Raw genomic sequence first — 14,488 nt, forward strand, 5'->3', positions numbered from 1 at the left:
AAAAAAAAAAAAAAAAAAAAGGTATTTATTAATGCAATATATAAGATTATTACATTATTTTAGAATTTTTAAAATCTAACTCTGGCTTAATGCCAGAAATAGACCAATACTTGAATGTAATTTATTATTAGATCCACAGCATTATTATTATTATTATTATTAATAATATTATTATTGTTGCATTATTATTATTATTATTATTATTATTATTAATCAATTAATTGATTAATAATAATAGCAAATAGCAGATATAAAAGCAAAACTAATCAGTGTATAGTAGTTATCTGACACATATTTTAAAATAACTTGTTGTTCAAAACAAAACAATTTTTGTCAAACACATTTATTTAATGTCATGAATATTACACCTATAAATCGTGTTTTGGCAAAAAAATAAATAAATAAAATAAAATGAAAAAATAAATAAATAATACGTAATAAAATAAATACTCATTTTTAATGATAACATTTCCACTACTTTTGTACTTATATACATATATATGTGTGTGTGTTTGTGTGTATTGTATTTGTTTATGCAATATATAAGAATATAACATTTTCAAGCGTTTTGAAGTGTTATTTTCTGGCCAAAATTTAAGTAAAATGTACTTTTACAGTATTATCTTCATTTTATTTTAGTATACAATGTTATATTGTATTTTGTTAGCTGTACCCAATCTAATATGTAAATTAAATAATTGCACATTTAAATAAACAATTGAATGTATATATTATAATAAAGTCAAGTATAAAATAATTTTATATATATATATATAATTTTTTTTTTTTTTTTTTTTTTATCGGCTTAAAAATTAGTTACATTTTGATGAGTTAAAGTTATGTAAAACCTAAACTGCCATATTTTTTTTTTTTTTTTTTTTTTTTCCTTTTGATTTGAAAGTTAAATCAATTGGATATTTCTTTGTAAGCGACACAAAAGTTGAGTCCTAATTCTTCATTTTGCTCTTGAGCTCCTTCAAGTTCACTTGCATGGATTTTGCTAAAAAAGCTCCTCTTTGATTTAGAGAGGGTCTCGTGTGCCAGCTCATCTCGACCGACCCACTCCACTGATAAACGCTGTTTGTTGACGTGTCGTTGCTTTCAACAGTGAGTCACTGCTGGGTAAAACACAGACTCTGTCCTGCCAGCAGCCATTTTAATGTTTCACTCTCTCAACAGCAAGGAGAAAGGAGTCAAACAGAAAAACTGTGCCGCACTCAATGGTCGTGAAGTCTATATAATTCATGCTCTTTGTAGAGTGCTTCGCTCGGCAGAGTTCTACAGCACATCAACCTTTGTCTCCCCGTGTGTGTCCTTGCGCTTGAAGAAAAGGGGTTTCAATCACGGAGAGTGATTGCTCTGTGTAGTAAAGAGATTCTTGCTTTTTCTCTGCCTCTCATTGCTGAATTCCTATGCATATCTAGTCTTTTTTTTGCTTTCTGTTGCAGTTTAGTTCATCCAAAAATGAAAGTCCTGTCATCATCTCCTCTTGTTCTGATCAAGTTTTGTCTGGTCCAGAAGAACATCTTTCTCCATTGATGGCCATTCAAAAGCAGCCATGTATTATACACAGTGGGATTCGAGTGTTATTGTAGAGGAAAGATTTCCTGTGAGAAATGACTAAAATATTGTATTTTTTTCACATAAACCTATAGTATAACTTCTGAAGACTTGGAAAAATAGTGCATGAGTCATATGCACTGGCTGCATTTATGGTGCTTTTTAAATCATTTTTTTGGAGCTTGACATCTCATTTTATTGTATGTCTCAATCTCTCCACTGAGAGTACTGTAAATGATGACACGATTTTTCATTTTTAGGTGAACTTTTCCTTAAACATCGTCATCTGGAGTCCTTTGTTTTATTCATAAGGTTTTAATTAATCCTGCTGGCGCTTTTGTTTTAGAAAATGATTGTGAAGAACCAATCAAATGCATTATTGAAATGGCTGAGAACTGACTGTCAGATTGTGAGCTGTGAGTAATTTATCTAACAAGCTGTCATTCATCAAAAGAAAAGTGTTACGTAACTATGGAAACGGTGCATCGTCTTGGCTCTAAAAAACAAAACAGAACAAAGAATAAAAATAGAACAAAGCATAAAAAAAACCTAAGCAAAGCATGAAAAAAACATTATCAATTTCTATTTAATGCATAGTACTGTATATTATACCTATATATTGTCACATGCAGTTCTGGAGAAATACAATGACTCCTAGGTAATTAATTTCCACACATGAGTGAATTGTAACACATTGTTGCATTGGTTGACAGATGGTTGCATTTTTAATATATGCTTTAATTCACATAATTTTAATCTCACACACAACAGTGAGGGTCTGACTGTTATTTTTACAATTTAATAATGCATAATGTTTCAGTTCCTAAAAATGCTACCAGTCAACTGGTGAGTAACACCAATTTATTTCTTTGTCAAAACTAAGATTTTTTTCTCATCTGGCCCTTGTCCGAGTGTTCATTCTTGACCCTGTTAATTAGTCATTTAGCAAATCTTTTTCATCCAAAGCGATTTGCATGGTCAGTGTCCCAGGAGTAACCTCAGGTTAAGTATCATTCTCACCCCTTGTGGGATTTGAACCTGCAACCTTATGGTCACCAGCCAAAATCTTTAACTGCTAGGCTGCAGCAGCAAGAAGAAGAAAAAAATCTGCATTGCTTTGCACTTCAGTTTTTAGAAGCACTTAATCCCAAGGTTTCTCAATGCCACTGCTGATGCGAATCACTGCACCAGTGGGGTTTGTGAGACACTTTTCTTTGTTTCTCTTTTAGAACAATATCCAGTTGTGAAAAGTCCTCTACAAGTCAAATTTAATTAAAATTGAAATGGATGGCATGGTAAGAGGAAGCAATTGTTGATATTGATGTGATCCTTCGATGACGAACCGTGGCTTTGGAAGCGAATTGAAAGTGGCTCAGTTCACGCTGTGATTTCTCTCCAGCGCTGTTGGATCCTGATGAGAAATCCGCTGTAGTCCGTCAAGCAAAACCTTCTGATTTGACTTACGTGGACTTCATAAAGGCTTTGTTAATTGGCTTGGCACAGTGGCGTCAGGAGACTTGTCTTTATTATTGATATGCAGAAGAATTCAGCCACAGCGTGAAGTGTCACCACCACACCTCGTCATTTCATCAAGCTGTAATGTATTTTTTTGTATGTCCTCTGAGTTTGAGAGAACTGCATGACCATAATCGCAATATAATCCAATACTTGTATTTTGGGAACGGCCTAAAGCGGTTTCTCAAATAGAAATGAGCTGCATACTGATTTATTTTCTTCATCCAAAGTGCGAAACATATTCTACAATTTTGTGAACTTAAAATCTTCAAGCTCAATTCATAACACAAACGCATGTTGCATTCGCAGCATTTCCACAAGGAGTGCTATTGTTTAGCACAGTGTTTCCCAACCTTTTTTTAGTCGCGGCACCCTTTGGTTGCAGTAGCACGAGAGAGCTTGATTTCAAACTTTGAATTTAATAAAAAATGACAAGTAAGCAGTCAGTAATAAAATAAGAACAAATAAAGAAATTAATAATGATAGCACAAATAAAAAATAACGACAGGCCTACAAATGAAATAAATTGCTTTTTAGTTTTTTTCAGGTCTAACAATAGGGCTATTAAGAGATTTAGTTTTTTTTTTTTTTTTTTTTACCAATTATCCAAATAATGTTTAGTCCTAGAATATAGAGCGGATAATACGCAGAGCATCACAACACGTGAAAGTGAAACCTGAGCGGTGAACTAATTCGGCAGAATTAAAAATTCAGAAATCTAAAAATTAAATGAAAAACTAGAAATGCAACCTAGACAATCAAATAAAAATAATTATTTTAATGAAGTTGAACTACTTAAGTTGCTAAAACTAAAACTTAAAAAAAATGAATGAAAGCTAAATAGAAAAATAAAAAAACTAATAAAAATGACAAACATAAAATTAGTAACATTAAAGTAAAAATTTCAAAACGTTAATAAATACTACAATAATATGGAAGTCGTGGCCTAATGGTTAGAGAGTCGGACTCATAATCCAAGTCACTTTCATATATAAATATTTCTAAAATAGCGCTGAAAGAAAAATAAAATCAAATCACATGCTTCTAGCTACACAAGCTCAATTTCAGAAAAAAAGATGCAGTTCATAATCCAATACAGCTATGTGCATTCTTGCGATAAATCAAAGATGAATCCGTTTTAAAGAGGTGATATTTATTTATTTATTTGCTTGCTTGCTTGCAGAAATAGGAATCTCTAATACTAATGTTACTAAAATTACTAACATTAAAATAAACATTTAAAATATAAAAGTGAATTCAAAACATTAAATACTACAATAGTATAAAAATATTTCTAAAATAGCACTGAAAGAAACATAAACACACACGATTCTAGCTACAAAAGCTCAATTTCAGAAAAAAAAAGATGCAGTTCATAATCCAATACAGCTATGTGCATTCTTCACATTCTTGCCACAAGGGGCGCTAATGAGCATTTTCTGTTTTATGTAAACTGTTGTTAGCTACATACGTTTTGTAGAAAATCTTGTTTAAAAAGTGAGACATTAAACATTCGAAGTGAACATTTGAACGGAACTCTATTGCCCCCTTGAGTATTGGAGATTATTTCCACTACAATAATGGTTAAAACTGAAATGGGGCAAATCATTCATTATAACATAATTTTGTATGTTTCTGGTGGTAAAGCAACCTGTTCGGCTGTATCAGGAGGGCTTGTGCTCTCTTCAGTACTGAAACCATGTCTCTGCTCACAGGACAAGGTTACTGTGGTGATAATTTTCCCTTACTTCCGAAATTGGTGGCTATTTTGAACTCCAGCAGAATGGCTAGCGATTATGTTGCCGCTCGAGAACAAGGGCAATTTTTGTACATGCTCACAGTGAAACACAGAGTCTGATGCTGTCTTCGTATTTCTGTTTGCACGTTTTCTGCAGATGGTGGTTGTATCGGATGATGTTCACGAGTACGCCGTCGCCCTAAAAGACACGGACGAGAAGATCGCCCGATGCCCGAGCAGAGTAAGATCACTGTATTGAAGTGTTAAGTTGCATTTATATTCATAAAGTCTTAATTAAGAACACAATTAAGCTCTGTATTTAATTAGTATTCATATGATTTATTTTTTTTGTCAGAGGCCGGATATTTTAGAAGAGTTGCAGAAGACCCAAAAAGTGTTTGCTGAAAAGCTGAACCACCTGAGTCGTAGGCTGGCCTGGATCAATGCCACCATCTACTCCAAGGTACTGTTGAAGACGCTGGCCAAAAACATAGGGTGAACCAACTGTCTCACTGATTTCAAGCATTGTCATTTTTGTATCTGCAGCAAGGGATATAATTTTACGTTGAGCCCAATGTGTGGTGGTCTGAAGACTTTTAGGGCTTTGCATTTACGATGTGCCCCATAAACTTCAGACATTTAAATTCAGCCTTGAAATGGCTTTTCAAAAGGGCATTTAGGAACAGGAAGTAGTATGTAAACTTGCAGTAAATGGCAATGCATTCATCACAGAACTCTCTGCAACTTAAATGGGGGTTGTATGATAACCATTCGTTCAATCATTAAGCTGCAAAAATTGCATAAATATAAATCAATAAAATTATTACATTTTAAAAGGGTAATATGATATTTATTTTATTTACTAAGCTGCAAAAATTGCAGAAATATAAAACAATATTTATTTATTTATTTAGTAATAAGCTGCAGAATTTGTAGAAATATAAAGGTAAAGATACTATTTATTTCTAAATATTTTTATACATATTTGTTTATTGATTGGTAATTTGATAATTTATTATTAGTATTTTCTAAAGAGGTAATGTTTATTTATTTATTATTTATCAAGCTGCAAAATTTACAGAAATATAAAACAATATATTAAATGAATCAATTTTAAAAGGGTCATATTTATTTATTTATTTACTTTCGAAGCTGCATAAATTGCAGACATATAAAACAATAATTAAAACAATATCAATTAATCAGTGTTAGATGTATTTAGAAATATAAAATAATATTTATTTATACATATTTGTATTCATATTTATTTGTTTATTTATGGATTGATTAGGCTGAACACATTGCTTTTTGCAGAAATATAAAATAATAATGATTAGCCATTATTTATTATTCATTATTTATTTATTTGCTAAGCTGCAAAAAATTGCAGAAATGTAAAATAATAAAATTAATCCATTTTAAAAGAATTATGATATTTATTTATTTATTTTCTTTACTAAGATGCACGAATTGCAGAAATATAAAACAATAATTAAAACAATAGCAATTAATTAGTTTTATGTATTTTTTATTTTTTTACTAATTTAAAAAAATGCGGAGATAATAATAATAATGATAATAATAATAATAATAATCAGCTTTAAAGGGGTCATTTATTTATTTATCAGGGGAAAAAAAATCTGTATATAATATGAATGATAATAATTGACAATTTTTCAGAAATGGTTAATGACTATTTGGTATTCAGCAGCTTATAATAGACATGCTTTACAGGCAAAGAGGTTAGCCAGTCATAGCAGAAGTCATTTGTAAATAAAAGTCCCTAAATATACAGAAGCAAGATTCAGAGGGGTGGAATTTTAATAGTGTAAAACTAAAATCCGAAGTGCATTTCGAGGCGTTGCCTGCGATTTCTGGATTCTCAGCAAAAGTTCAGATGGAAGCATGTGTATGTCATTTTTATTGAAATGATGTCTTTGAATGCAGGAGAAGATGCTGGATGTGTACTGGCTCCTGCAGGTGTGTATCCGCGCCATCGAGCATGCGGACAGCACAGGCTCCCTGTTCGCATTCATGCCCGAATTCTACCTCAACGTGGCCATGAACAGCTACAGTGCCCTCAAAAACTACTTCAGCCCCTCCAACTGCATGGAGGAGCTTCCAGGTCTCTCAGTTATTACTGGTCACAAGAGCTGCTAGTGTATGTGAACTTTGATCTTGAGCAGTTGTTTGTGTCGTGTGATGTTTGTCTCTCAGGTTACAAGGACACACTCGCTCAGCTCGCAGCCATTCTCGCCAAACACTTCGCTGATCCGCGCATCGTTGGCACCGGTAAGAACACTATAGCCCTTCATTTGCTTAGACTAATTCATAAACATAAATCTATAAATTCATAAACCTATCTATCTGTCCATCCATCAGTCCCACAGACTATTTATTTTTACATGTATTTGTCAATCCATCCATTTTTCCACCTTTCTGTCTGGCCATCTGCCCATCCATCCATCCATCCATCCTTCTTTCCTTCCTTCCTTCCTTCCATCCATCCATTCCATCGACAGTCTATTTTTTCCATCCATCCATCCATCCATCCATCCATCCATCCATCCATCCATCCATCCATCCATCCATCCATCCATCCATCCATCCATCCATCCATCCATCCATCCATCCATCCATCCATCCATCCATCCATCCATCCATCCATCCATCCATCCATCCATCCATCCATCCATCCATCCATCCATCCATCCATCCATCCATCCATCCATCCATCCATCCATCCTCATCCGACAGTCCATCCATCCATCCATCCATCCTTCCTTCCTTCATCCGGCAGTCTATTTTTCCATCCATCCATCCATCCATCCATCCATCCATTAGGGGTGGGAGAAAAAAATCGATCCATCGATGTATCGCGATTCTTTCTCCATCGATTCTGGATCAGAATAAAGTTTGATGTTACACTTGAAGTGTGCGGTCTCGCCCGTTGGTATTTTCCTTACAAATGCTCTACGAAGTCATCATTTATGTGGTTTGGAATGCAGTGGACTTATATATTTAAAATATGAACCTCACTAACAGAAGGCTGCTTTCAATTTCAAATGCTGACGCGCACTTTGTTTGTGAAGACTGCTCGCACATGTGGCTGTGCGCGACTCCGTGGTTTAATGCACTTGCGTCTCAAAATGGTTTTATGACTCAAAATTAATGTAAACACAGCCGGTCATGTCTTAAGGGATTAAACTGACAGGACAAACCACATTACTTCTTATATTTCAAAAGAGATCCGTGCATGAATGCAGCTTAATAGATCTCCCGCTGTCTATGATGTTATAGTAAAAAACAACAGTAAAGATGAAAAAAATCACTCACAGTTCTTGAATGGAAAACATTCAGATAATCTTAAATACTGAAAGCACTCTTTGTTTGTTGTTTGTAATATGTTTCTATGCCCCTCTTTATTATTTGCTACTTGCTTGTATGTTTTGAAGTTGTATTAGTTTAAAAGTCTTAACATACAACTGTTTAAATTTTTTTTTTTTCAATTTGTAATTATTTTAAAAAGTACTTAAGTACTTATGTAAGGATATGTAAATGTAAGGATTTTAAGATTCTCAAGTCCGTAAACTAATTAATTAATAAGGGGGGGGAGTAGATCAAGAATTGTTCTGGAATCAGATCGTGACCCCCAGAATCGGAATCGGATCAGATCGTGAGGTGACTAAAGATTCCCACCCCTACCATCCATCCTTCCTTCCTTCCTTCATCCGACAGTCTATTTTTCCATCCAGCCATCCATCCATGCTTCCTTCCTTCATCTGACAGTCTATTTTCCCATCCATCCATCCATCCATCCATCCATCCATCCATCCATCCATCCTTCCTTCCTTCATTCCTTCCTTCCATCCATCCGACCGACAGTCTATTTTTCCATCCATCCATCCTTCCTTCCTTCCTTCCTTCCTTCCTACTGACAGTATATTTTTCCATCCATCCATCCATCCTTCCTTCCTTCATCCGACAGTCTATTTTTCCATCCATCCATCCATCCATCCATCCATCCATCCTTCATCCGACAGTCTATTTTTCCATCCATCCTTCCTTCCTTCCTTCCTTCCTACCGACAGTCTATTTTTCCATCCATCCATCCTTCCTTCCTTCCTTCCTTCCCACTGACAGTATATTTTTCCATCCATCCATCCATCCTTCCTTCCTTCATTCGACAGTCTGTTTTTCCATCCATCCATCCATCCATCCATCCTTCATCCGACAGTCTATTTTTCCATCCATCCTTCCTTCCTTCCTTCCTTCCTTCATCCGACAGTCTATTTTTCCATCCATCCATCCCACCGACAGTCTATTTTTCCATCCGTCCGTCCCCTACTATTCATCCCCTGCAATCCATCCATCCATCCTACCTGCCTCTGTTAATATTCTGTTCCCATTAACTGCAGGAAAAGACTCAGAAAAAAGCAAGCGGCCCAAAAATACGTAGAATAATCAAACCGTTGGCTGTTTTAATGGGAATTCTTTAACCTAATATAGCCGTTGGCTTGTACCGTTCATCACGTCGCTTCATTTCTCACGTAAAGGTATAATTAAAAGCTTCCTCTCTCAGCTCTCAGGCAACATGAAGTAATTTGCGTGATGAGTTGTAGCCGTAGTATTTTCTTAATCCTGTTTAAGGTTAGGGCTATGAAATACCCTCGACTCCTGAGTCATGAGTGATGTGCTATGCAAATAAACAGATGTTATTAGACACGACCCATTTGTTTAAATTTAATTTCATAAGCAGGCTTTTCATTATGTTCGCACTCCATTATGCTGATGTATTTAGATTTTTTTGCATATTTATCTTGTTTTCTGTGGGCTCTTTTACCGAATACGTCATTTTTAACAACAGTTGTTGCACGGTCTGTTTTTAATATGGATTAGTTTTATATTTCAACTAGCTTTTTATATCGGAATAGCTTTTCTTTTGTTGGCAATTCTAGTGGTTAAATTATCATTTTTTTGCTTCTTTGTTTTGATCAAGCACTTTTATTTTTAACAAAAGGAGGCTGAGGTGTTAGAAAATCATTGAAGCTTCTTGTTTCATAACAAATTGTAAGTGAACGCTAATAGATATAACAATCATGCATGCAAATGCAAGAAAGAAACCCTTTTTTAAAGATGATGTGAATGACCGTTTGCAGCCCACTTTATTTACGTAACATATTTCAGAGTAAACCAGGAAATGCAGAGTGGGGATTTCATTTATCAAGAATTAATTGAATCATAAAAGCATTGAACAATGTCTTCTTTCAACTTTATTTTCATCCACAGATATCAAAGATTCACTGATGCAGGCTTTAGCCAGTTACGTGTGTTACCCACAATCCCTGCATGCCGTCGAGAGGATCCCAGAAGAACAGTAAGTGCTTAAGCCTGCGTTTGCATCAAAATGCAGTGATTAATTAATGTTTTTTTTGCTACTGCGTTTCTTATTTTCATCTCACCTTAGACCAGAAACATACCCTATGCACATTTGCAAATGCTGATGTGAATGCTTTTCTAATACATTGTGAGGGTACAGTTGTTTTATGTTTTTGATGGTTTAGATCTATTTTGTTTTTGATGGATTTGTTGTGTTGTTGTTGTTTTTTTTCTGCTTATTTAGTTTTGTTTTATTTTTGATGACTTTTGTTTTGTCATGTTTTTGATGGTTTAGTTTTGCTTTTTGTATTTTACGTTTTAAAGTTGTTTTTGCTTTGTTGTTGATGATTTAGTTTAGTTTTTTTGTTTTTGATGGCTTTTTATGTTTTTGTTGGTTTAGTTATGTTTTTTAGGGTTTAATTTAGTTTTTTATTTTGTTTTTCATAGTTTTGTTTTTGCTTTGTTGTTGGTGGTTTACTTTTGCTTAGTTTTTTTGTCTTTCATGGTTTAGTTTTGCCTTTTTGTTTTGTTTTGTATTTGTTGGTTTAAATTTGTTTTGGTTTGGCTTAGTTTAGCTTTTTTGTTTAGTTTTTTTATGGTTTTGTTTAGTGTTTTTGTTTGTTTGTTTTGTTTTGTTTTGTTTTGAAATACTCATTATAGCAATTTGGTAACTTACATCATGCCCAATTATGAAAAACCTGTGCACCCTGGTTCCTGAAATTTCATAAAACCAGCCAATGTGCTGTACATGTGGAAGAATTGACAATAAAGCAGACTTGACTTGACTTGACAATTAGAATGAATTTCATTTTTATACATATCCTGCTGTTTTTATCTGCAATTTGCATCAGACAACCTAATTTTCATGTATAATGTCTTATTTCTTTGGTTCAATATTTTAGTCGAGCCAAAGAAAGATGTCTTAGTGCATTGTTTCAGGTTTTTTTTTTTTTTTTTTTTTTTTTTTTTTTTTTTTTTTTTTTTTTTTTTTTTTTTTTTTTTTTTTTTTTTGGATGGCTATGATGAGGAACTTACTGGCTCCATATGAACAGAGACCTTGGGCTCAAACTAACTGGATCCTGGTTCGTCTTTGGAGGGTACGCTGCATTTCTTTTACTGTCTTACACAATTCTCTCTCCACCCTTTCAACTCCTTTCTTTTTATCTTCTCCTTTGCCTTTCCTCTCCCCCATTATGCCATTAGATTCCAGCTCAGAATAGGTGCATTATATCAGGGCCATTATGCAGCATATCTCCGCTGTTTCCATTTAACATTTATGAAATGTTCCTGACAAACCAGCTACTCCCATTTAGTTGTTTAACATTTATTCCGCTCTCAGTGCCAAAAAGGGGTGACTTGTTTTCTCTTAGAGAAAATATTATTGGGTTTATTCATCCATAATAGTATGATTATGTGTCTGTTCTTGATCATTTTTTGATCGAGTTTCTTGGAGTGTTGTTCTGTTGTTGTTTTAATTTATGATAAAAAAAAAAAATCCAGTTTGTAAATTAAGTGTCTCCTCACACAGAGCTGACTAACTTTAATATTTCACACATCACTGGTCACAAAAGAGTGATTTGTTTCCTTACTTCTTTTAGGCCTTACACACAAAATACAGCTAAATATGTTTACCACTTTTCTTCTCTGTTCACACTTTTTATTGTTAACCCCTCATTTTTAACCTTGGGTTAATGTGGTCTTGGGTTAGTGACAATTGCCTTCTACTACTAATTTATTTCTGACCAAACTGAACAACTAGTTCATGTTGTCATGTTTAAAAATGCTTAAATTTGAATGTGGTTGTCACTCACATAGAGTCTGTATGTGGTCTTATATTGTATTCCTCCTGTCGACAGGGTTGTGGCTTTGGCTACAGGTACACACGTCTGCCTCATCTGCTGAAGACCAAACCGGAGGATGCAAACCTGCCCAGCCTGCAAAGTGAGTAACTGTCCTATCTTCCTCCATCTTTATTTCCAGCCTATCTTTAAACATTAAAGTTTTTTTTTTTCTGAAAACTTTTTCTTTACTTTTCTGTACTGTGTTTTCCATTGAATTTATATTTGTTTTATAATTTGGTAATGTTTTAAAATTATTTAAATGTTTTGTGAAGATTAAATAATTGTAATAGAATTAGAGATCTTGATAGACTAAAATGTAATGAAATTATTGATATTATAGTATATAGCATATATCAGTAATGAAAATCATTCAAAGGCATCACACTGAACATGATGAAAGCATTGAATAGACAAAAAATGGCCTTAGAAGTGTTTTCTGACACGATCTATCTGAGTCTGTCAGTTTAAACTCACTTTTATTGATGTCCCATAATGCTTTACTGATCAAAACCCAGAATACACTAGACGCAGATTTATATTTACAATAAGCAGTCAAAGCACAGACACTCGAGAGTCATTTATCATGATAACCACCTCATAAACAGTAATATTATTAATTAAAAAAGTTTTTCTGCTTGGCATTTTTCTTAGAAATTTCCTTGAATGCTGTCAGCATCTTAGAGTTTGTTTGTTTGTTTGTTAGATTGTTGCTGGATATACCAATTATATACATTTACCAACCACATTTTTTGTCACTAGTCAAGATGTATTTGTATAGCCTGTAGTAACAATAATTGTAGGAGGAATTTTGCAAGGAAAGGATACACTGGAACATCAGAAAATGTTGTTTGTCCACCTCAGAAGTAAATTTTATTTGAGGTTTGCCATTTTGCAACCTGTTACCAAATTCTATAGTGTGTGAGCAGTTTAAAACAATTTATTTATTTATTTACATTAAACATGCAAAATATATATATATTTTTAAATACTTAACGTTATTTAAGTATTTATTTTAGGGCTGTCAGTTTAACACGTTAATTAATTAGTTATGAAAAAATAACGCGATTCAAATATTTTAACGCAGTTAACGCACTGGCCCCGCCCCCAGACTTGTACGTCATCTTACATTTCATACAGTTGACTGTATGACAAATAAAATGTCCATAAATGCAGTTATGCCCTAAATTTCAAGATATTGGTGCAGAAATGCCCCGTGTGAGGTTTTGTCTCATATTTATATCATACGATATCACACGAGCAGCGAGAGCAATATTACGAGTGCTGATTTTGTCCGGAATATCACAAGTTTAAATGTGATTTTATAAAACAGTTCAATAAATAAGAAGTTAATATTGTGTTATATTTTAAACACAATATTACATATTTTTGCTCAATTTAGCAGAGAACATATTATCTTTAAAGTCACAGCAGAACTGTAGTGCATCTCCGAGCAACACAGCGGTGTTTAGTTTCTGAATGAATCCGCGTTTTGAACGAATCGTGTGAATCAATGATTCAAAGGCCCGTTCATAAAATTGACTTCATTCCTGAATGAATCAGCCATTTGAACGAATCAAATTAAGACATTTACTGCCACCTACTGGCAGATTTAGTTTCTTATTTGCAGTATAGTTTCATAAAAATAATAATAAAATAATAATAATAATAATATTAAAGGGATAGTTCACCCCAAAAACAACAAAAAAAATCAGTCATTTACTCACCCTTATGTCATTTCAAACCTTTCTTTTGTGGGACTTAACAAGGTATTTTGAAGACTGTTGGTAACAAAAGATGTTTTGGTTACCAATGACTTTCATTGTATGAACAAAAAATACTGAGATGTTTCTCAAATTATCTTCTTTTATGTTCCATATTTATGTTAGGCCGTTTTAGCCTAAATGATACATTTATATACTTATAATTCCATAAATGAAAGGAACATAATATATTTTCTAATAATAATGTTGGTAGCAGGATTGAAAGATTGAGCTTGATGAATGCCGTCAACGCTGTTATAATATTGACATTACACAATTATGTAATGATATTGACATTATTTACAGGTGCATCTCAATAAATTAGAATGTCGTGGAAAAGTTAATTTATTTCAGTAATTCAACTCATATTGTGAAACTCGTGTATTAAATAAATTCAATGCACACAGACTGAAGTAGTTTAAGTCTTTGGTTCTTTTAATTGTGATGATTTTGGCTCACATTTAACAAAAACCCACCAATTCACTATCTCGACAAATTAGAATACTTCATAAGACTTCATAAGACTTCAAAAAACATTTTTAGTGAATTGTTGGCCTTCTGGAAAGTATGTTCATTTACTGTACATGTACTCAATACTTGGTAGGGGCTCCTTTTGCTTTAATTACTGCCTCAATTCGGCGTGGCATGGAGGTGATCAGTTTGTGGCACTGCTGAGGTGGTATGGAAGCCCAGGT

At 33.6% G+C, this 14,488-nt stretch overlaps 1 protein-coding gene across 1 annotated transcript in view; it reads left to right on the plus strand.

Annotated features, from left to right (window-relative positions):
- Positions 1-14,488, plus strand: part of LOC107661915 (E3 ubiquitin-protein ligase RNF123-like) — a gene marked incomplete at its 5' end in the record, with an annotated part of 143,018 nt that overhangs the window by 28,527 nt on the left and 100,003 nt on the right. Inside the window, 7 exons of the mRNA XM_016451706.1 lie at positions 4,971-5,054; positions 5,169-5,276; positions 6,761-6,938; positions 7,031-7,105; positions 10,103-10,191; positions 11,203-11,289; positions 12,049-12,133. Of these exons, the coding sequence (XP_016307192.1) occupies positions 4,971-5,054; positions 5,169-5,276; positions 6,761-6,938; positions 7,031-7,105; positions 10,103-10,191; positions 11,203-11,289; positions 12,049-12,133 (706 nt within the window). The remainder of the gene's footprint in view (positions 1-4,970; positions 5,055-5,168; positions 5,277-6,760; positions 6,939-7,030; positions 7,106-10,102; positions 10,192-11,202; positions 11,290-12,048; positions 12,134-14,488) is intronic.

This window comes from Sinocyclocheilus anshuiensis, unplaced genomic scaffold, assembly GCF_001515605.1.
Source record: "Sinocyclocheilus anshuiensis isolate Anshui unplaced genomic scaffold, SAMN03320099.WGS_v1.1 scaffold751, whole genome shotgun sequence".
Taxonomy (NCBI): domain Eukaryota; kingdom Metazoa; phylum Chordata; class Actinopteri; order Cypriniformes; family Cyprinidae; genus Sinocyclocheilus; species Sinocyclocheilus anshuiensis.